This window comes from Erythrolamprus reginae, chromosome 4 (assembly GCF_031021105.1).
Source record: "Erythrolamprus reginae isolate rEryReg1 chromosome 4, rEryReg1.hap1, whole genome shotgun sequence".
NCBI classification, from domain to species: domain Eukaryota; kingdom Metazoa; phylum Chordata; class Lepidosauria; order Squamata; family Dipsadidae; genus Erythrolamprus; species Erythrolamprus reginae.
In genome coordinates this window covers 62,568,204-62,590,722 of record NC_091953.1, presented here as the reverse complement: position 1 = coordinate 62,590,722, position 22,519 = coordinate 62,568,204, and the positions used below count along the sequence as shown (strand labels likewise).

General features: G+C 48.0%; 1 protein-coding gene across 1 annotated transcript in view; it reads right to left on the bottom strand.

The window, feature by feature from the left end:
• The window catches only part of LOC139167137 (lebercilin-like protein), a 49,791-nt gene that overhangs the window by 27,132 nt on the left and 140 nt on the right, over positions 1-22,519 (bottom strand). Inside the window, 2 exon segments of the mRNA XM_070751558.1 lie at positions 13,524-13,591; positions 18,076-18,119. Of these exon segments, the coding sequence (XP_070607659.1) occupies positions 13,524-13,591; positions 18,076-18,119 (112 nt within the window).

The window sequence follows — 22,519 nt, the reverse complement described above, 5'->3', positions numbered from 1 at the left end:
TTCTGCACTGAGGGGAAACATTTTCAGTACAGGGCCATGCCATTCGGCCTCTCTTCGGCCCCTCGAACCTTCACCAAACTGTTGGACATTTTGACGGCAGATCTGCGACAGAGGTCAGTCCGACTGATGGCTTACCTGGACGACATAATCGTTTTGTCCAGGTCGCCATCGGGAGCCAGGAACGACTTGGTCAGGACGATGCAGACACTGGAGTCTCACGGTTTCACGATCAATATGGAGAAAAGTCACCTGTCTCCCACCACCAGGTTGCTTCATCTCGGAGCAGTCATAGATACCTTATCAAACACGGTATCTCTTTCTCCAGAACGGCAACGTACCATTCGGCAACTGATCTCCAGCATTCAGCACGACAGGAGAGTTCCCCTGGCATTGCTATCCAAAATCCTGGGGACATTGGTGTCAGCCATAGGCATCGTTCCATGGGCAAGACATCACATCCGGGATCTACAGTGGTTCTTGCTCCCAGCTCAGAGAACCAGGAGGAGCCATTGCAACACAAAGGTTCGTGTCCCACGGGCAGTCAGAGAGTCCTTGCGCTGGTGGACTTCGCTAGCCTTAAGCAAAGGCTCCCCATTTCGGCTCCAAAGTCCGGTAACACTCACAACAGACGCCAGTCTTTTAGGATGGGGCGCACACATTGGACACCACATGGCCCAAGGCCTCTGGTCAGACAAGGACTTGGAGCCAGTCAACATCAATTTCCTCGAATTGAAGGCGGTGTTTTTGGCCCTCCAAGCGTTTACCCCGCTAGTGCAGGACAGACACGTGCGGGTCCTGACAGACAATGTTGCAACCAGGGCCCATCTCAATCATCAAGGGGGCACGAGGTCACAGCGCCTCATGGAGGAAGCCAATCATCTTTTCGATTGGGCCGAGATCCACTTAGCATCCTTGACGGCCGAGCATATTGCCGGCATCAGCAATACTCAGGCGGACTGGCTGAGCAGGACCATTCTGGATCCATCGGAATGGAGTTTGGATCCCGCCATCTTCCAGCAGATGACCCAAAGATTCGGCACTCCCTCAGTGGATCTGTTTGCCAGTCAGCAGAATACTCAACTGTCCAGGTTTTACACGCGTTTTCCGGATCCAACGGCGGAAGGGACCAATGCCCTTCTTTCTCCTTGGCCACCCGGTCTGATGTATGCTTTTCCCCCCACCAGTCTCATTCCCAGGGTGGTGGAGAAGATCCTAGCAGAGAGAGCGGAGGTGCTATTGGTGGCGCCTCATTGGCCTCGACGCCCATGGTTCTCCGACCTGGTGGCACTATCGGTGTCACCACCGTGGAGGATTCCGGACCGGATCATCGCCCTCAGTCAAGGGAACCTGCAACACCCGGATCCCCAGTGGCTACATCTAACCGTGTGGCACTTGAGAGGAGCAGACTGAGGCAACAAATGTTACCAGAGAAGGTCATTGATACAATGCAGGCAGCACGACATCCGTCGACATCAAGAATTTACCAGGCAACCTGGCAAGCGTTCTGTAAGTTTTGTGAACAACGTCATCTGAATCCGAAGGAGACATCGGTAATTCCGGTGTTGGAATTTCTGCAGAATGGGATAGACCGGGGGTTAGCCCCTAACACCCTAAAAAGGCAGGTGGCAGCCCTTGCCACTATGATACAAGTTCCAGAGGCACGCTCCTTGGCCTTCCACCCGTGGGTGAGGGACTTTCTACGAGGAGCTACAAACAAACACAGCCCGCCAGTCCGGAGGTTTCCGTCATGGGATCTCACACTGGTACTCAAAGCATTGACAAAACCACCGTTTGAACCTTTGAGGTCCATTTCCCTACGACTATTATCTATTAAAACGGCTTTCCTGGTCGCAATCACGTCGGCACGTAGTGTGTCTGAAATAGCGGCCTTATCAGTCAGATCAGACCTCTGTATATTTTATCCAGACAGAGTTGTGCTAAGATTGGATCCCACCTTCATACCAAAGGTGAATTCTGTGTTTCATAGAAAACAAGAGTTGATACTACCTGACTTTTGTACTCATGGAAATCATCCATCTGAATTGCGATGGCAAAAAATTGACGTCAGACGAGCCTTGAAAATCTACATCAGACGTACAGAAACGTTCAGGAAATCTGAACAGTTGTTCATATCATTTTCACCACATAGGATGGGTTTAGGCCTGTCTTCTAAATCCATTAGCCGATGGCTCAAGGACTGTATCTTGGAAGCTTACAAGGCTAGGGACCAGACCCCACCATCAGGACTGACGGGTCATTCAACACGTAGCGCGGCCACATCAGCTGCCTGGGCCACGCAAGCATCCATAGAGGATATCTGTAAGGCCGCAACCTGGGCGGCCCCTTCCACATTTGTTAAACATTATAAGTTGGATTCGTTTGCTTCAGCGGATGCAGCGTTTGGAAGGCGTGTTTTGCAACGAGTTTGTGCCTCCACGACGTCCCTGACAAGACCTTCTCCCTCCCATGGGCCTTAATCTTTGGCATATCCCATGTTGGACTCTCCTTCCAGCTGCAGTGGAGAAGGACCGTTGTACCTACCTGAACGGTCTTCTCGCTGCACTGGAAGGAGAGTCCAAACCCACCCGGCACTGTTTAAGTTCAGGGACGCCGGAGTTGGGAAGACATGGTTTTCGTTGGATAGTTGACAATAAAAATTGGTTATCCTCTTACATTGTCTTCGTTTTTAAAACTGAGCTCATGGGGGATACAAGGGGGTGGTACCTAATTAATATGTAAATAATTAACTCAGTCTCTACCAATAAGATTGGTTAACTACCCATGTTGGACTCTCCTTCCAGTGCAGCGAGAAGACCGTTCAGGTAGGTACAACGGTCCTTTTTTCCCAATCCCACCTCCCTCATATACATTCAACATATATGCTGAATTAATAAGGAGAGTTATTTCTAATCCCTTCATACAATTCTGCATTTTTGAACAGAAGTAATTTATCAGTGCCTTGTCGCATGAAGCATGAAATAATCTCCCTGCATTTGCCAATGAAGGGCTTATCTAACATCTTCCTCTCATGTTGCTACTATCCAATATACACAGTCCACAAATTATGACTGTAATGAAGCTCAGAATTTTGACCATAGGTTATGATGGTAATAAATCAAGGCACCCATATGACCAATCTGATCTTACAACTTTTTTGTGGTATTTATTAAATGAATGTCTCATTTGTAAAGCGGGGGATGGGACACCATCAGAACTCTGGAATTGAGTCATACTCAAAACGTAAATGCTTTGGGAGGAGCATCATAACTCTGAATTCAAAGCAACTGTGAAGTGAGGAATATGTGAGACTATATGTGAGAAACATGTGAAAAAATTTACATCAGAGTTATCCCTCAACAGGTCCCTTCGTCAATCCAAAGATAACATGCAGAAGACCAAAGAACAGGCAACAGGGAGAAATAGCCGACTTTATAGGCGATTCCACCATCACCAATTACGAGCCCTCACATGCCAGATTTCTAAAGGAAAGACAAAAGGACACCTGTTCAACTCCCCGTGAAGAAAACAGTCGCATACTGGCTGGAGGAAAAAAGCTTCTTTTTCCAAAACTGTAGAGTCCAAACTGCATTTTAAGTACCAAGTGATTGTGTGCATTGTGTGATTCCAGTCAAGCTCATAGAATTAACAGATATCAGATCGTATTAGAACTAGGATATATTACATAGTAGATATTAGTATTAGAAATAGGATATATTAGATTTAAGATATTAAATAGTATTAGAAGTAAGCGATGTTAGATAGTAAACATGACTATTAGGTGATATTAGTACTGTAGATATGAGATAGTATTAGAACTAAACAGTATTAGATATTAGATAATAGTATAAGAAATCAGATATATTACAGTAGATCATAGATATTAGGTATGGTAGTATTAGAACTAGGAGATAGTAGATAGTAATATTAGAACTAAGATATATTATATAATAGATTTTAGATAGTATAAGAACTAGGCAATATTAGTAGTTTCTGTAGTTGTTATTGAGAGAAGCAGCAGAAATTTTTTTTGAACTTTTTTATAAAACATAAATATAAAAATAATTTTGAAAAAGTTGTTTTGTGACTTATGCTTATCAATTTCTACTTCTAAATAATATTTCCTTGAAGCCTCTTTCTTTCCTACTTGAAATGAATTACAGTTCTTTGGGAATTACAATCTTATTCTCTGAGAAAATCCAACCCTGTAATACAGACATTTTATGCTGTCTTGCTCTATAAGGGTTATAGATGCTCATGCTGGGATCCCAAAGTTTCACAATCTGTTGGAGATGTGCAGCACTTCTGTGCACTTCTGCAAGCCGTTCAAGCGTTAGGCCAGCCTCTTCTTCTTCCTCAGCTTGTTCAGCTTCCTCTTCTTTCTTTTCTTCACTCGCTGATTTTGTCAGCTCCTCCAGATCTTTGTCTGTCAGTGGTAGGCCATGCTCATCAAGCAAACTATTGACTTCATCGGGCGTCATGTCACTGAAGCTTTCTCCACCCAGTAACTGTGCCAGCTACACAGATTTCTGGACTGCAGCATGTTGAATTTCTTCAGGAGCAAATCCCTTGTAATCGTGTACCACTTCTGGCCACAATTTCTTCCAGCAGGCATTCATTGACTGTGTCTTCATATCCATTAAGGCATTCTGAATGTTCTTCAGACACGATGCGATCATGTACTGACGCCAGTAGCCCTTCAATGGCATCTTCTTCTGGAACAGGCCTATTTCGTCCATGTTGAACACCTGTTCTGGAAGGTAGGCCCATTCTTCAGTTATCTCCTTAAACGTGCCATGGATGTATTCCTCGGCTGCACCTGTATCTGCTGAGGCAGCTTCTCCGTGCAATGACATGCTGCTCAGGCCATAGAGCCGTTGAAATTTATCAAACCAGCCTTTACTTGCTGTGAATGTGGATGGTATTGGAGAAGCAGTTGTTGTTGATGGCTGGGGATCTTCCATGTCATCAGCACCTTCATCAACATCTTCTACTCCCTCAGCTGCATCGCCTCCTTCTTTGTTCACCAGACAGCTGTAGAGTTGTTGTGCCTTTGTCCGTATCGTGTTGGTATCTAATGCAATGCTCTTCTTACGGCAGTCTTGTACCCACACGGACAAAGCAGCTTCCATTTTCATAAGCCGTTTATTTCTAGGCGTCACCATCTGTTGTGGTTCAGCCTGAGGCTGCTCAGGGACCGGCTGTGTCTCTGCTGGCTCCATGCCGGGATGGAAGATGACAGCGAAGAGGAGGGGGCTGAACAGTCGGATGGGGGAGAGGAAAATCAGGAATGTGATGAAGGAGAACAGCATGAGAGCCCCGGGGGGGGGGGGGGACTCTCCCCAGCCAGTACCTTAGAGTCATTAAGTGATGAAGCACAAGCCATCATTGACATGGAGGAGACGTTCAGATCAAAGAAAGGAGCAATTAAAGAGGTATTATCAGCACTGAATCAGGAACAGCTGGGCTTGGGTGTGGTCCTCCTTAGCAGGGGTTAAAAGGCAGGCAAGCCCTTGAAGCCATGTGGAATGTTATCAGTGTGGAGTTGCGTTATCCTGTCTTGTTTATCGGCGTCTCTGTTCCTGGCTTGTGCCCAGCAGCTTTGGAAGACCCGTGGGAGGTGTAGGTCTGCTATCTACTGCCTCGGCTTGGCAGCAAGAATTCTGTATTGCTGCATGGACTTTTGCCTTCGTGGATATATATATGAAGATACAGCATTTTCCTGTTTGTAAGGACGTTTTCTGTTACCTGTGTTTTTCTTGACGTTTATAAAACTGCCTTTGCCTTTACCAGTGTGTCTGGCTTCTCTTTTTGGGTTGGTATTGGCTTCTGGAGTGACCCAGACAGAACACCATCCTTTTTGCTTCCTTGTTGAATGTGATCACAGCTGTTTGTCTTATCTTCTTTTCATCTTTTCAAACATATCTCACACTCGAATCGTTTATTCCATAATGCCGCCCAACTTCTGCATACGACCAACCACCTTTTAGCATATCTGACAGTTCAATCTTCTCTTTAATCGTCAGCACCTTCGTACACTTTTTACTGTTGCTGCCTCCACTCTGCGTGGAACTTTTAGGAGTCATCTTGGGTATGTCTTCTAATAAGTTTTAATAGTTGTAAAAGTACTAATGCACACCTGGATAACACCGCTGATTTGCCGAGATTTTGAGCCATCAGCAATGACGTGCAAAATTTTTGCGATAACACCACTGATTGGCCGAGATTTCGGGCCATCAGCAATGAGAAATTTTTGCGATAACAATGCTGATTGGGCAAGATTTTGGCCAATCAGCAATGGCAGACGAAAGATTGGCGATGACGTATGACGTCATCGGGTGGGAAAAACCGGGGTGTAGATGCAGTTTTTAATTAATATTTTTTTAAAAAACGTGGTATAGGCCATTCATGAGGTTTGCACCCGCAAAAATCGAGGGAACACTGTACTACCAATCTGCCTTCCATTGAGAACCTGTATACTGCACTAGACAAAAAGGGGGCCATGAAAATATTTACATATTTGGCATCCTTGCATCCTGGACATAAATTGGTTCTATTTACTTATTTATTTATTTATTTATTTATTTATTTTTTTATTTATTTTATTTATTTTATTTATTTTATTTATTTTATTTATTTATTTATTTATTTATTTATTTATTTATTTATTTATTTATTTATTTATTTATTTATTTATTTATTTATTTATTTATTTATTTATTTATTTATTTATTTATTATTTATTTATTTATTTATTTATTTATTTATTTATTTTTTATTTATTTTTTATTTATTTTTTATTTATTTTTTATTTATTTATTTATTTATTTATATTTGAATGCCGCCCCTCTCCGCAGACTCCGCAGACCCTCAAAATGATGCCACACAGCACTGCACACCAAGACAATTAGATTCAAGAACAGTTTTTTTCCCTGAATGCTATCACTCTGCTAACAAATATTCCACTGTCAAACTATTCACTAAGACTACATTACTATTAATGTTAGTCTTCTCATCATTCCTTTCACCCATCTCCTCACACTTGTGACTGTATGAGTGTAAATTGTTCCTTGTATCATTCCAATTTATATTAATATTGATTGTTTCCTGATTGCCTGTTTGTACCCTCTGACAATTATTATGTGTTGTACCTCATGATTCTTGACAAAAGTTTATTTTCTTTTATGTACACTGAGAGCATATGCACCAAAGACAAATTCCTTGTGTGTCCAATCACACTTGGCCAATAAAGAATTCTATTCTATATTATTCTGTACTATTCAGTTCAGAAACACCACCAAAAGGTGCCCATAAAAAATCTAGGGTCATGTGATTCCAAATAGCAATTAAAGACACAGAGGAGACTTCACTTGGTAGTATCCTAATGACATTAAGAATTGTATGGGCATAAAATACAAGCAGTGCAAAGAGGGCAATGGCAATTTAGCAACCTCAAACCAGGCAAATACTATGCTTGAGGTAGCACTCTATAAGCAGCAGGCCCAAACTTCCAAAATTAACCATCCTTTGGAGCTGTAATGCAGCAGAGATGTTGAATTCTAATGTCAATATGCATGTCCAATATGTAGGGACTTGCGATATACAGTATACATCTTTCCGTGTCATCCTAATGACTAAGAAATAAGCATCTAAGGAAAAAAAATGGGACCATGAAAACTTAAGGAACTCCCAACAAAAAAGGATGCCCTCCATAGGTGGTACATATATTGCTCAAAAATAATAAAGTGAACTCTTAAACAACAGAATATAACTCCAAGAAAATCAAACTTCTGTGAAATCAAACTGTCCACTTAGGAAGCAACACTGATTGACAATCAACTTCACATGCTGTTGTGCAAATGGAATAGACAACTGATGGAAATTATTGGCAATTATCAAGACACACTCAATAAAGGAGTGGTTCTGCAGGTGGGGACCACAGACCACATCTCAGGGTCAATGATTTCTGACTGATGTTTTGGTCACTTTTGAATGTTGGTTGAGCTTTCACACTCGTGTTAGCATGAGACAGACTCTACAACCCATACAAGTGGCTCAGGTAGTGCAGTTCAATGCGAGCTGGGGTGAGAAGGTTTGCTGTGTCTGTCAGCGTAGTGTCCAGAGGCTGGAGGCGCTACCAGGAGACAGACAAGTATACCAGGAGACATGGAGGGGGTCGTAGGAGGGCAACAAGCAAGCACCAGGACCGCTACCTATGCCTGTGTGCAAGGAGAAACAGGAGGAGGACAGCCAGAGCCCTGCAAATGTGCATGTGTCTGCACAAACGGTTAGAAACCAACTCCATGAGGATGGTATGATGACCCGATGTCCACAGATGGGGGTTGTGCTCACAGCCCAACACTGTGCAGGACGCTTGGCATTTGCCACAGAACACCAGGATTGGCAAATTCGCCACTGGTGCCCTGTGCTCTTCACAGATGAAAGCAGGTTCACACTGAGCACATGTGACAGTCTGGAGATGCCATGGAGAGTGATCTGCTGCCTGCAATATCTTTCAGCATGACCGGTTTGGCGGTGGGTCAGTAATGGTGTGGGGTGGCATTTCTTTGGAGGGCCACACAGCCCTCCATGTGCTCACCAGAGGTAGCCTGACTGCCATTAGGTACCGAGATGAGATCCTCAGACCCCTTGTGAGCCCATATGCTGGTGCGGGTGGCCCTGGGTTCCTCCTAATACAGGACAATGCCAGATCTTATGTGGCTGGAGTGTGCGAGCAATTCCTGCAAGATGAAGGTATTGTAGCTATAGACTGGCCAGGCCGTTCCCCAGACCTGAATACGATTGAACACATCTGGGACATCATGTCTTGTTCCATCCACCAATGTCACATTGCACCACAGACTGTCTGGTAGTTGGCGGATGCTTTAGTCCAGGTCTGGGAGGAGATCCCTCAGGAGACCATCCACAACCTCATCAGGAGCATGCCCAGGCGTTGTAGGGAGGTCATGCAGGCATGTGGAGGCCACACACAATACTGAGCCTCCTTTTGACTTGTTTTAAGGACATTAAATAAAAGTTGAATCAGCCTGTAGTGTGTTTTTCCACTTTAATTTTGCATGTGGCTACAAATCCAGGCCTCCATTGGTTAATAAATTTGATTTCCACTGATGACTTTTTTGTGACTTTGTTGTCAGCACATTCAACTTTGTACAGAACAAAGAATTCAATTATAATGTTTCATTCATTGAGATCTGGGATGTGTTATTTGAGTGTTCCCTTTATTTTTTTGAGCAGTGTATATTTTCTTTTATGAGAGCATATGCCACAAAGACAAAATCCTTGTGTGTCCAATCACACTTGGCCAATAAGGAATTGTATTCTATATTATTCTATTCAGTGCAGAAACACCACCTAAATGTACCCATAAAAATTTAAGGTCATGTGAATCCAAATAGCAATTAAAGACACCGAGGAGAGTTCACTTGGTAATATCCTAATGATATTAACAATTGTACGGGCATAGAATACAAGCATTGGGAAAATAAGGAGAAGGGCAATGGCAATTGAACAACCTCAAACCAGGCAAATACCATGATAACACTATATAAGCAGCAGACCCAAACATCCAAAATTAACTATTCTTCAGAGTAGAAATACAGCAGAGATGTTAAAGTCCAATGTCAATATGAACGTCCAATAAAAATAATCATTATGTGGAGACTTGCGATATACACAAGAAGTATAAATCGTATTGAATCATCCTAATGACTAAGAAATAAGAAGAATCTAGAAAAAAATGGGACCATGAAAACCTAAGGAACCCCCAACAAAAAAGAATGCCCTCCATAGGTGGTATATACATTCAGAAATGTGCCAAACAAAATTGGGGGGCATTTGAATAAAAATAATTAACCTTGAAAGTCAATAGGTGACCTTGGTCCAATATTGGCTGTCTAGTTGATCCTATTCCATGCTATTCCTCTGTGCTATGGAGCAAGAAATTATTTTATAGAAACAACTAAATACAAGGTCAATTATCCCATGGGTTACTACACTTATATTGTTTTCAGTAATGTGGAGAACTCTTTCCAAAGTGGCTCTAGTGGCTATTGAGGTCTATTAGCACTCATCACACATCTATTGGTATTTCCACTGTAGTTCTACATTGATGATATCAGGCATTTTCTGTTCTGTGGCTGTAGCTATCAGTTTTGTGTCCACCAGCAGGAAAACAGGTTCTTCCTTCCACACATGGGATATGTAAACTTCTCCCCTAGGAGTTTCCCTTGCATAGACTAGGTGAGATGCACGGCTTCCCTTGGTTGAATGATCCATGGTTAGGCAAAAGACAAAGCAGAGGTTAAAAAAAATTACCAAAAATAATAAATGACATAACTGACTTGGGCTCTTTCCAGCCTCTTAATCTTGTAACTCACCTAGTCATCAGCCTATTGCCACGGAGGCTACAGAAGTGCCAGGTACAGTGAGTTCAAGCCACAGCTCACCAGAACTTGAAGTGTCCAACTTCCTTTTGCCATGATTCCACATATTCCTTTTACCTTTTTGGTAAAATATCAGTAAATGGTTCAAAGTCCAAAAAGATTAATTCACAGTGTTAAGGATGAAAAAACCGCCAAACTTAATGGAACTTAATTGAATGGAGCACCTCCCTTATGAAACCAGGTTGCAACGCCTTGGTCTCTTCAGCCTTGAAAGAGGGCATTTAAGCGATGACTTGATCGAAGTGTGTGAAATCATGCATGGGATAGAAAAGGTGGATAGAGAAAAATTCTTTTCTCTATCACACAGTATTAGGATGAGAGAACACTCCCTGAAGCTCATAGGTAAGAAAGCGAGAACAAATAAAGGGAAATATTTCTTCACCCAGAAGGTCGTTGGTTTATGGAATTCACTTCCAGAAGTGGTCGTGACAGCTGTCAGCCTTGATAACGTCAAGGCAGGATTACTTTAACAACGTTTTGAAGACTTTTTGGTGATGTTGTTGCATTGGGCTTTGGCACTTAGGTCTGCTTGACCGTTTCCAGAAGGATGCCAGAGGGCGATTAATCCATGTTTAATGACCTTAGAAGCAAGGAAATGATGGAAAGCCGCCAAGGTGAACTGAGGCCCATTATCTGAAATCATGGGGCCAGGGAAACTATAAATTGCTATTAGATTAGAAAGGGCATGAATAATAGCTTCAGATGTAGTAAATGTCATGGTACAAACCTCTAACCACTTTGAAAAAGCATCCACTACAATCAGAAAAATTTGGCCACGGATAGGGCTGACTAAATCTATATGAAGCTTTCACCATGGGGCAGATAGATGCTCCCAAATCCGAGGCTCTCCTCGGGGTGGGAACTCCCATGACTCTTGTCCTTGTCAATGCCTGGCCATATAACTGCATGCCAATAACTTAATGCGAACTACACCAGGGCATGCCTGATGTAGTAAGTCTAATATAGAGCTACGCAATGACTGAGGAATCACCACACACTCAGTCCACAGTAGACTAATAATTCATTTTGTCTTGTTTGGAATGAAAGGAAGTCATCAGGGGCCCTGCCTTCTGGCCACCCTCTAGGGACACATGACAGGACTCTAATTAATTTAAGGTCTCTCGCTGGGGCCATGGCTATATCTGATTCAGTTATGGGCAGATTTAATTCAGAGATAGCCAATATAATAGCCACTGGGTCTCGGTCTTTGAGGCTGGCGGATAGCGGACAGCAGCTTAATGTATGTGCATGTGCTATGTTTCATCTTAGCCAGTATCCTAAATCATATTTGTAATTGGCTAGGAAAACTGACAATCACATCATGTGCAAAGACTGCTTGTTCTTAGCGAATACGCCCAATAACGGCTGATGATCAGTTGCCAACTTAAATTGGCGCCCATAGAGGCATTGGCGGAAATGGCATACCCCGGCTAGTAGAGCCAACACCTCTTTATCTACCTGTCTGTAATTCCTAGAGTTCTTCAATAAAATGCAATTGGTGCTTCCTTGCCATTAGATAACCAATGGCTTAATACCGCACCTATCCTGTACTCAGAGGCATCATGCGCCAAGACTAGGGGAAGATGTTCACAATATTGTGGAAGTAGCGAGTTTGATACCAGAAGTTGTTTGACAGCTGAGAAGGCCAGACTTTTTGTGGGGCCCCAGTGCCATCTGGCTCCCGAGTCTACAGGTCTGTGTAGTGGCTCTACAACAGACGCCATATGGGGCAGGAAAACAGAAGAGAAGTTGAGAAGCCTTCCCTGTAGCTCCTCCTCATTTGCTGCCACTATGATAATTTCATTGATATATGGAAGGGCCCCTTCCACCCCCCCGAGGAGCCATCCCATTAGACCCTGAAAGATCCTGGGGGCAGTGCTTACACTGAACTGGAGTCTTTTGCAGCAAAACGCCCCCCTGCGTGTGTTAATTGTCTGCGTGTTTGCAGCCTCCTCTAGTAAGCCTATATGAGGTTGAGGTGAGCAAAGACCTTCCCTACCCCCAGCGAGTGTAACAAATGCTGCAACACAGGTATCAGATACATTTTTGGGGCTAGGGCAAGGGTCGGCCTTGGAATTGAAGTGGAGATTTAAGTTACCTGGTATATGTCCCTTGGGCTGAAAATCCGGCTTTGTTTGATAAAATTGACTTGAGCAGCATTGAGAGTCCTTGCCTGTTTCCCTCTCTCCCTTTCCCCCTCTTCTCCACTCTTTTTTCCCCTGGGATCTAAGCATAAATTTGCTTAGTAAACAAAGAGTTTAATTTGGCAGAATCTACTGGGAATGTTGCTGCCTGGGTTCATGCTTGTAGTGATGGAATAATACAGCTAAAAGGTGAGGGAGAATGTTGACATTGGGAATGAAAACTTTGGTGAGTGGGGCAGCAAAATCAAGCAATGAATCTCACCTTTCTCATATACATTCAACATATAGGTTGAACTAATGACAGTATCTCACTGTCAGTGTAATTACTTTGACAGTGTAATCTCACCCTTTTGTGTACCTCTGTGTTTTTGAGTGGAACACAGGAGTGGTTTATCATTGCCTTGTCCCATGAAGTATGAAATAATCCCCCTGCCATTGCCAATGAAGGGATTATCTAACATCTTCCTATCACTCTGCTCAGGGATGGGCTACTGCCTGGACGGAGGGCAACACAGTGGGGTAGCGAAACTGGAGCTCCACCCCAGAGCACCCAATTTGCACTGAAAGATGTTGAAAGGAAATGCAGGGCATCCTGCATAAGCCACGCCCACAATGTGGTAGTAAAAATTTTGGTAGCCCTTCACTGACTCTGCTCCTATCCAATATACACAGTGCTCAAATTATGACTGTAATGGAGGTCGGAATTTCCATCATAAGTTATGATGGATGTAAATCAAGGCATTTATGTGACCACCCTGATTTTACAACTTTTTTTCTGGTGATCAGTCTTAACTGAACATTTTATTTTTAAAGCAAATCCTGTGATCATTAAACAAACACTGGGCTGTTAAAGAAGTCTGTTATGTAGGGAAGATCAGTTGTCAAGCAGATTGTATGTATACTTGTGAAAGTTGTTTACCTTGTTTCAATTGGCTCCCGGGTTTTGGCGCCAGAATTGTATCGCTGTTAGAAGCTCCTGTTGCCGGGCTGAAATGTATAAATAGGGAAAGCCACTGTATTATGCGCTCTCTCTCTATCTCGCGTATGAGCTGTCACATTAGCCGCGTATAGCTAGCGTTCTGTCAAACGAATAAAGAGTACAAAATAGCAACCTAGTGAGAGTCTTATTACTGGCGACAAGGGTCTGGAAACCCAGAATTACCATGGCGACCCCGTCTATTATACAACCACCTGAGTTTTTTGATCCGGAGCGGACAACTTGGACAGCCTATATGGCTAAATTCGAAATCTTCCTAGAGGCGGCTGGCATGAAGGACGCGGACAGCGGTCGCAAACGAGCACTCTTTTTGAATTATTGTGGATCTCAGATTGTATCGCTATCAGAAGCTGCTGTTGCCGGGCTGAAATGTATAAATAGGGAAAGCCACTGTATTACGCACTCTCTATCTATCTCACGTATGAGCTGTCACAGTAGCCGCATATAGCTAGCGTTCTGTCAAACGAATAAAGAGTACAAAATAGCAACCTAGTGAGAGTCTTATTACTGGCGACAAGGGTCTGGAAACCCAGAATTACCATGGCGACCCCGTCTATTATACAGCCACCTGAGTTTTTTGATCTGGAGCGGACAACTTGGACAGCCTACATGGCTAAATTCGAAATCTTCCTAGAGGCGGCTGGCATGAAGGACGCGGACAGCGGCCGCAAACGAGCACTCTTTTTGAATTATTGTGGATCTCAGATTTTTGATCTGGCGGAAACATTGATAGACCCGGAGCCGGCAAATTCAGTTACGTGGGAAACTCTCACTACAAAGTTGGCTTCCCATTTTAAGCCAACAAAGCCGGCTAGGTTTTCCGCCACCAGTTCTCCCGAATGGCTCAAGCCGAGGGAGAATCAATTAACCAATTTGCTACCCGTTTGCGCACGATCCTGTCAAAATGCCAATTTGACAACCCGGAGGCTCGTTTGACAGATGCCATTATTTTCGGCATGCGGAACGTTTCCATCAGGAACAAGCTCCCTTCGGCAGATGACTCCTCTCTCCAAGATGTTATCAAAGCCGCGGAGGTGGCTGAAGCGGCAGCAGCGGACTTGAAGACCAACGACAAATTGTCTACGGTTTTTAAGGTGACCGACTCTGCACCCGCCATCTCCCACCCGCAAGAATACAACTCTCTGGAGTATGAAGCCTACGAGGACCATTGCTGCCAGCTGAGAGCCCCACCACTTCGAAACCCACGACCATCATTCCCTGCAACGCCTGTGCCGGATGCCGAGGACAGCATGCCCATTCGCGTTGCCCTTTCAGAGAAACCTTCTGCCGCCGTTGTGATAAGAGAGGCCACATCGCTGAAGTGTGCCGCACAATCCTACCAGATGATGTGCCGCTTGCCCAAGGGTCCCAGCGCCCGTACCAACCGAAGCAGCAACAACGTGTCTACCGGCCATTCCGGCCACAATACAGAGGGAACCGCCGTCAGTGAAATAATCCTTCTCGTGAAGGAAACCGAGGTAACCAGTCAACAAGAAACACTGACTCCTGCCTCTTAGCCCCTAATAAGTTGGTCGTTCCTTTGCTCCTAAACCAGCGACCATGCCAGATGGAACTTGATACAGGGTCAAAGTTTACCCTAATGCCCTGGCATAAGCTGAAGCTTTATTTGCCTGCCCTATCTTTGAGTTAACTTAAACCTATTGACACTGCTATTAAGGACTTTCAAGGGCACCCTATTCAGGTTTTGGGTAGAACATTGGTTCCTGTCACCTTTAAGAACATTAGCTGTTCTCTACCAATGTTGGTAATTAAGGGGGCTAATCATTCCCTCTTGGGGTTGGACTGGATGGCACCTTTGGTTACAGGTTTAAATAAGGTGTCACATGAGGGAAAACCCAACTTTGTGAAAGAGTTTCCAGCGGTGTTTGATTCTAAGTTGGGCACTTATAAGGGGCCACCCATCTCATTTTCACTAGACCATGTGGGTCCCCCATTGCGTTTGAAGCCTCGCAGAGTACCATTGCCCATTCTCAATAAATTAGATGAGCAGCTGGACAAGCTGTTGGCACAGGGCATACTGGTGCCGGTGGATCATGCCCCCTGGGAGACCCCAATTGTTACACCACTCAAACCTGATGGTTCCCTTAGGGTATGTGCTGATTATAAATCCACTTTAAATAAGGCCCTGCAGCACAACTCATACCCAATACCAGTGGTACAACAGTTACTGCACACACTGGGTTCTGGTACTATGTTTGCAAAGTTGGATCTCGTACAAGCATACCAGCAGCTGCCAGTGGATGAGGCCACTGCCCTTGCGCAAACCATTGTGACCCATAGGGGAGCTTTCAAATGTACTCAGCTCCAGTTTGGAGTCAGCGTGGCCCCAGGGATTTTCCAACGCCTGATGGAACGCCTGTTACTGGGAATTAAGGGGGTGGTCCCCTACTTCGATAATATACTTATATCATGGGACACACCGGTGCAACTACATGCTAGGATACGGGAGGTGTTAACCAGGTTACAGGCCAAGGGCCTGAAATTAAGGCCTGATAAATGTGTATGGGGCACTCCCTCAGTAGATTTCTTAGGGTTCAGAATTGATAGGGAAGGAATACACCCTACATTGGAGAAAGTCAAGGCCATAAAGGAAGCCCCCAGCCCCCACATCTAAAACTGAGCTGCAAGCATTTCTGGGCCTGTTAAACTTTTATTCTGTTTTTCTGAAACAGAAGGCCTCCGCAGCTGAACCGCTACATCGTCTTCTCCACAAGGGAGCGACGTGGAGATGGGGAGACATTGAACAAGCTGCATTTCTCCAAATAAAAAACCTGCTTACTTCACAAAGTGTGGTGGTGCAATACAATACCATGTTGCCAATAAGGCTAACCTGTGATGCCTCCCCTTATGGGGTAGGCGCGGTCCTGGCCCATATCCTACCTAATGGGCAGGAAGCCCCAGTTGCTTATTTTTCAAGGACCCTCTCCACCACAGAGAGAAACTATGCACAAATTGACAAGGAGGCCTTAGCCCTGGTAGCAGGGGTTAAAAAGTTCCACCACTACCTATTTGGAAGGCATTTTGAACTTGTCACGGACCACAAGCCCCTACTGGGTCTGTTAGCAGAAGGGAAGCCAACACCACCTTTTGTATCCCCTAGGATTACTAGATGGGCAATTTTCCTAGCTGGCTACAACTACTCACTTACACATAAAGGGGGACCACTGATTAATCACGCAGATGGCCTGAGTCATTGCCCGTTGGCCCAGAAGGTGGAGGACCCTGCTCCTGTAAGTGAGGTCCTTTTAATTGACCTAGCAGGCCCTGCCATCGTTACTGCAGTGGAATTTGCTGAGGAAACAAAGAAAGATTTAATCCTACGCAGGGTGGTTCAATGTATATTAAAGGGCTGGCCCATCAAGGGGGAGGACCAGCTGGTCATGGAGTATAAAAGTAGGAGAATGGAACTGTCAGTGGTAAAGGATTGCATCCTTTGGGGGGATAGGGTGGTCATTCCCAAGACGTTGCGGCCTAAGGTCATGCAAATGTTGCACCAAGGGCACCCAGGAATAGTCTGGATGAAGGCCCTGGCTAGGGGTCACTTGTGGTGGCCAGGGTTGGATGCTGAGATAGAACAGTGGGTGGCCACATGTGCCCCCTGTCAGGACTCAAGGCCTAGTCCTCCCAAAACCACCCCTATGGTTTGGGAAACACCTCAAGACCCATGGTCTCGTATACATATTGATCTGGCAGGGCCAGTGGGCCCACACACGTTCCTGGTCATCGTGGACGCCTATTCCAAATGGCTAGATATTATACTTTTGGGATCTACTACCTCCTGTGCAATAATACAGGTCTTACACATGTTGTTTGCCACACATTGATGCCCAGATGTGCTGGTTTCTGACAATGGCCCTCAGTTTACATCCAGGTAGATTGAATTATTCCTGGCACAATTGGGCATCAGGCATGCTCTGGTCTCTCCTCATGCAGCTTGGGCTAACGGGATGGCGGAGAGATTTGTTCGTGTCGCCAAAGAGGCCCTAAAAAGGTCTCAGCCTGGTAACATCCAGGAACGCCTGGACACCTTCCTTTTGTCCCAACATATAACGCCAAGCACAGCAACCAATGGGAAGGAAGCTAAGGTCACCTTTAAACAGACTACATCCATCATACATTAATGTCAGACACGACTACTCTGAATCCCCTGAAAGGTCATTCAGTGTGGGGCAAGCGGTTTATGTAAAGAATTTTGACAGGGGAAACCAGTGGGAGAAAGGGATTGTCACAGAAAAAACTGGTCCTAAAACTTACCATGTCAGGTTGGGAGATGGCCCCCTGTGGAAAAGACATATTGACCATATAAGGAGGCGGCTGGAAACAGCCAGCCTCCGGCACGGGCTGACCAATCAGTCTAACGGAGCCTCTGAACCTTCACTCCCCACAGGGAGTTCTAACCGACACAGCCACGGCCAAATGCAAACCAGACAAGGGGACATTGACTGGGACTTACCGTGCCACCAAGACCACTCCAGCGCTGAAGGTGCTGACCGAGGTCTGCCGGATTCATTGCAGGGAAGGACATCACAAGCGGGGCCGGTAGCTCCCAACACGGATTGTGAGGAACCCTCCTCCTCCTTTGACGTTCAAGTATTAAATGAACTGCGCAGGTCCTAGAGAACAGCCAGAAGACCTCCTAGATTGCAGAATTTCATCACTTGCCTCTTCGAGTGATCTGTAAAGTAATCTGAAAGGGGAGGGGTGTTAAGTAGGGAAGATCAGTTGTCAAGCAGATTGCATGTATACTTGTAAAAGTTGTTTACCTTGTTTCAATTGGCTCCCGGGTTTTGGTGCCAGAATTGTATCGCTGTCAGAAGCTGCTGTTGTCGGGCTGAAATGTATAAATAGGGAAAGCCACTGTATTACACGCTCTCTCTCTATCTCGCGTATGAGCTGTCACAGTAGCCGCGTATAGCTAGCGTTCTGTCAAACGAATAAAGAGTACAAAATAACAACCTAGTGAGAGTCTTATTAAAGTCAATGCATTGTTTTGGACATTTTTTGCAGAACCTGGCCCAAGTACCACTGCAATTTGCCAGAGTCATGTGATGGGGGCGAGGAACGGCTTCAGAACCCTGTGTTAGAAATAGGTAACCAATAAAGCAATGAAGGCAATCCAGTACTTATTTGCAAATACAGTGATCCCTCGAGTTTCGCGAGGGTTCCGTTCCAAGACCCCTCGCGAAACTCGATTTTTCGCGATATAGCGGTGCGGAAGTAAAAACACCATCTGCGCATGTGCGGCCATTTTTTCATGGCCGCACATGCGCAGATGGTGAAGTTTGCGTGTGGGCGGTGGGGAAGACCAAGGGAAGGTTCCTTCAGCCGCCCAACAGCTGATCTGCTCGGTAGCACGGCAGCAGCGAGGAGCCGAAGATGGGGTTTCCCCTTTGCCTGGGCAACGGGGAAACCTCATCTTCGGCACCTCGCTGCTGCCGCGCTACCGAGCAGATCAGCTGTTGGGCGGCTGAAGGAACGTTCCCTGGGTCTTCCCCGCCGCCTCGGATCCTCGCTGATGCCCGCCCGCCGTTTGCCGCTCGTCCCGTTCGCCCACCGCTCGCCCCGTTCGCCCGCCGCTATCGAACTTGCTATCGAGCCTGCTAATGAAATCCAACCCGCAGCGGCCCTTTCCCTCTCCAGGCTGCGGGAGGGGTCCGGAGAACAATGCCTGGCGCCGCGCTCCCGGCTGGGCTTTTTTCCCCCATTTCCCCTCGGGTGGAATTTCAGACCCTCCGCCGGTTGGATTTCATTAGCAGGCTCGATAGCAAGTTCTTCCTCCCTTTAGAAAGCCCCGCAGCCTCCTCCGCCCGGCGAGGCCGCCAGCGAGGACCCGCAAAGCCGCCGCCGCCGCAGCGAGGCCAAGCCGCCCGCTCCCACGGCACGGGCTCCCAACACAGCGCCGCACAGCCCGCCCTCGGCGATGCCTCCGCGGATCTGCAAGCCCAGCCGAGCGACGCCTCTGGTCTGGGCGAAGGCAGTGGGCAGGCCCCGCCGCAGCAGTCCCCGCGGGCACTGCGCGCCAAGGGCCGGCCAGGCCGCCGGCCAACAAAGGGGCTCCCTCGCCTCCCTCGGGCAGGTTTACAAAGGCAGCGCGGCAACTTGGAGCCCAGCACGCCCCGCAGCCCTCGCCTCGCCCGCCCCCACCTGGCCGGCGCTCCGGCTACCCCCGGCTGAGGAAGAACCGAGTAGCCCCCGCCCTCCCCCGCCCGGCTCCCTTCAGCCCCCCGGGGCCAAGCGGGCGGGGGGCGGGCGGGACTTCGCCTGTCTCCGCCGCCCGCATCGCCCTTCCGGCGGGCCGGCCTCCCCCGCCCGCCTCTGCTGCAGCCGCCGCCGCCTCCCCGACTGGCACAAAAGGGCCCCGCCCGCCCCGCCCCGAAGCTTACCTTGCGAGTTTTTGGCTGCGGGGGGAGAAGTAGGACTTTCCTAACTCCCTCCCCCCGGTCGCCGTTTGCTGCTCGCCCGTTCACCTGCCCGCCATCAGGACCGCCGCGCACTAACTTGATGACGGCCAAGCCGTCCCAGATCGTGGGGAGGGGAGCTCTTCTCCAGCCAGGGGACGGCGAGGCCCTCCCAATGCCCCGCGCTTGGAGCCGGAGTGAGGCCACTTCCGCCTCCGGATGAAGGAATCTCCTCAAACTCAAAGCCTGTATCCTGCCGCCCGGTTTACCCAGGACACGAGCGGCGAAGTGACTTGGAGGAATGGAAAGTCCAAACCGCCCGGTTTCAGTGGGGTTTCCCCGTTGCCCAGGGATTCCTGAACCCACCACAGCCACCTCCGTTCGGGCGAAGGAATCCCTGGGCAACGGGGAAACCCCACTGAAACCGGGCGGTTTGGACTTTCCATTCCTCCAAGTCACTTCGCCGCTCGTGTCCTGGGTAAACCGGGCGGCAGGATACAGGCTTTGAGTTTGAGGAGATTCCTTCATCCGGAGGCGGAAGTGGCCTCACTCCGGCTCCAAGCGCGGGGCATTGGGAGGGCCTCGCCGTCCCCTGGCTGGAGAAGAGCTCCCCTCCCCACGATCTGGGACGGCTTGGCCGTCATCAAGTTAGTGCGCGGCGGTCCTGATGGCGGGCAGGTGAACGGGCGAGCAGCAAACGGCGACCGGGGGGAGGGAGTTAGGAAAGTCCTACTTCTCCCCCCGCAGCCAAAAACTCGCAAGGTAAGCTTCGGGGCGGGGCGGGCGGGGCCCTTTTGTGCCAGTCGGGGAGGCGGCGGCGGCTGCAGCAGAGGCGGGCGGGGGAGGCCGGCCCGCCGGAGGGGCGATGCGGGCGGCGGAGACAGGCGAAGTCCCGCCCGCCCCCCGCCCGCTTGGCCCCGGGGGGCTGAAGGGAGCCGGGCGGGGGAGGGCGGGGGCTACTCGGTTCTTCCTCAGCCGGGGGTAGCCGGAGCGCCAGCCAGGGGGGGGCGGGCGAGGCGAGGGCTGCGGGGCGTGCCGTGCTCCAAGTTGCCGCGCTGCCTTTGTAAATCTGCCCGAGGGAGGCGAGGGAGCCCCTTTGTTGGCCGGCGGCCTGGCCGGCCCTTGGCGCGCGGTGCCCGCGGGGACTGCTGCGGCGGGGCCTGCCCACTGCCTTCGCCCAGACCAGAGGCGTCGCTCGGCTGGGCTTGCAGATCCGCGGAGGCATCGCCGAGGGCGGGCTGAGCGGCGCTGTGTTGGGAGCCCGTGCCGTGGGAGCGGGCGGCTTGGCCTCGCTGCGGCGGCGGCGGCTTTGCGGGTCCTCGCTGGCGGCCTCGCCGGTCGGAGGAGGCTGCGGGGCTTTCTAAAGGGAGGAAGAACTTGCTATCGAGCCTGCTAATGAAATCCAACCGGCGGAGGGTCTGAAATTCCACCCGAGGGGAAATGGGGGAAAAAAGCCCAGCCGGGAGCGCGGCGCCAGGCATTGTTCTCCGGACCCCTCCCGCAGCCTGGAGAGGGAAAGGGCTGCTGCGGGTTGGATTTCATTAGCAGGCTCGATAGCAAGTTCGATAGCGGCGGGCGAACGAGGCGAGCGGCGGGCGAACGAGGGGAGTGGGGGGCGAACGAGGGGAGTGGGGGGCGAACGAGGGGAGCGGCGGGCGAATGAGGCGAGCGGCGGGCGAACGGGACGTGCGGCCGCCGAACGGGGCGAGCGGCAAACGGCGGGCGGGCATCAGCGAGGATCCGAGGCGGCGGGGAAGACCCAGGGAACGTTCCTTCGGCCGCCTAGCAGCTGATCTGCTCGGCAGCGCAGCACCAGCGAGGAGCCGAAGATCTTCGGCTCCTCGCTGCTGCTGCGCTGCCGAGCAGATCAGCTGCTAGGCGGCCGCTCGAGAGCAAGAGGGGGAGAGAAAGAGAGAGAAGGAAAGAAAGAGATGAGAGAGGGAGGAAGAGAGTGTGAGATAGGAAGAAGCAACATAGAGAAAGAGAAAGAAAGATGAGAAAGGAAGGAAGAGAGTGACCTGATCGGGTGGGGAAAATCGCGATATAGTGTTCGCGAAGATCGAGATGGTAACAATTGCTGAAAAATCGCGATATAGCGTTTTCGCGAAGATCGAGATCGCGAAACTCGAGGGATCACTGTACAGGTGTAAATGGCTGGATCCAGAGCATGCAACACGTATTTATACCACCCCCACCTGCAACACTGTTTTGGTTTCCCATTGGCTGGATACTAACAAGAACCTAACAAGCACAAGATACTAACACTTGTCTCTAATTACTGTTCAGAAAACACCCCCTTCTTGACTTTCCTAAACCATATTGTTAACTGTAATAACAATATTAATTTTTCAACGTTCCTTAACTCTCTTTTATAATTAAACTTTATTTTAGAGGCAATACTTCATATTTCCTAATTTCTAATTTCCAACTTTTCTCGTGGTTCCCGTGCGGCCAGTTGGACAATTGCACAAGTACCTATTCAATTTGGGGGAAGAACAT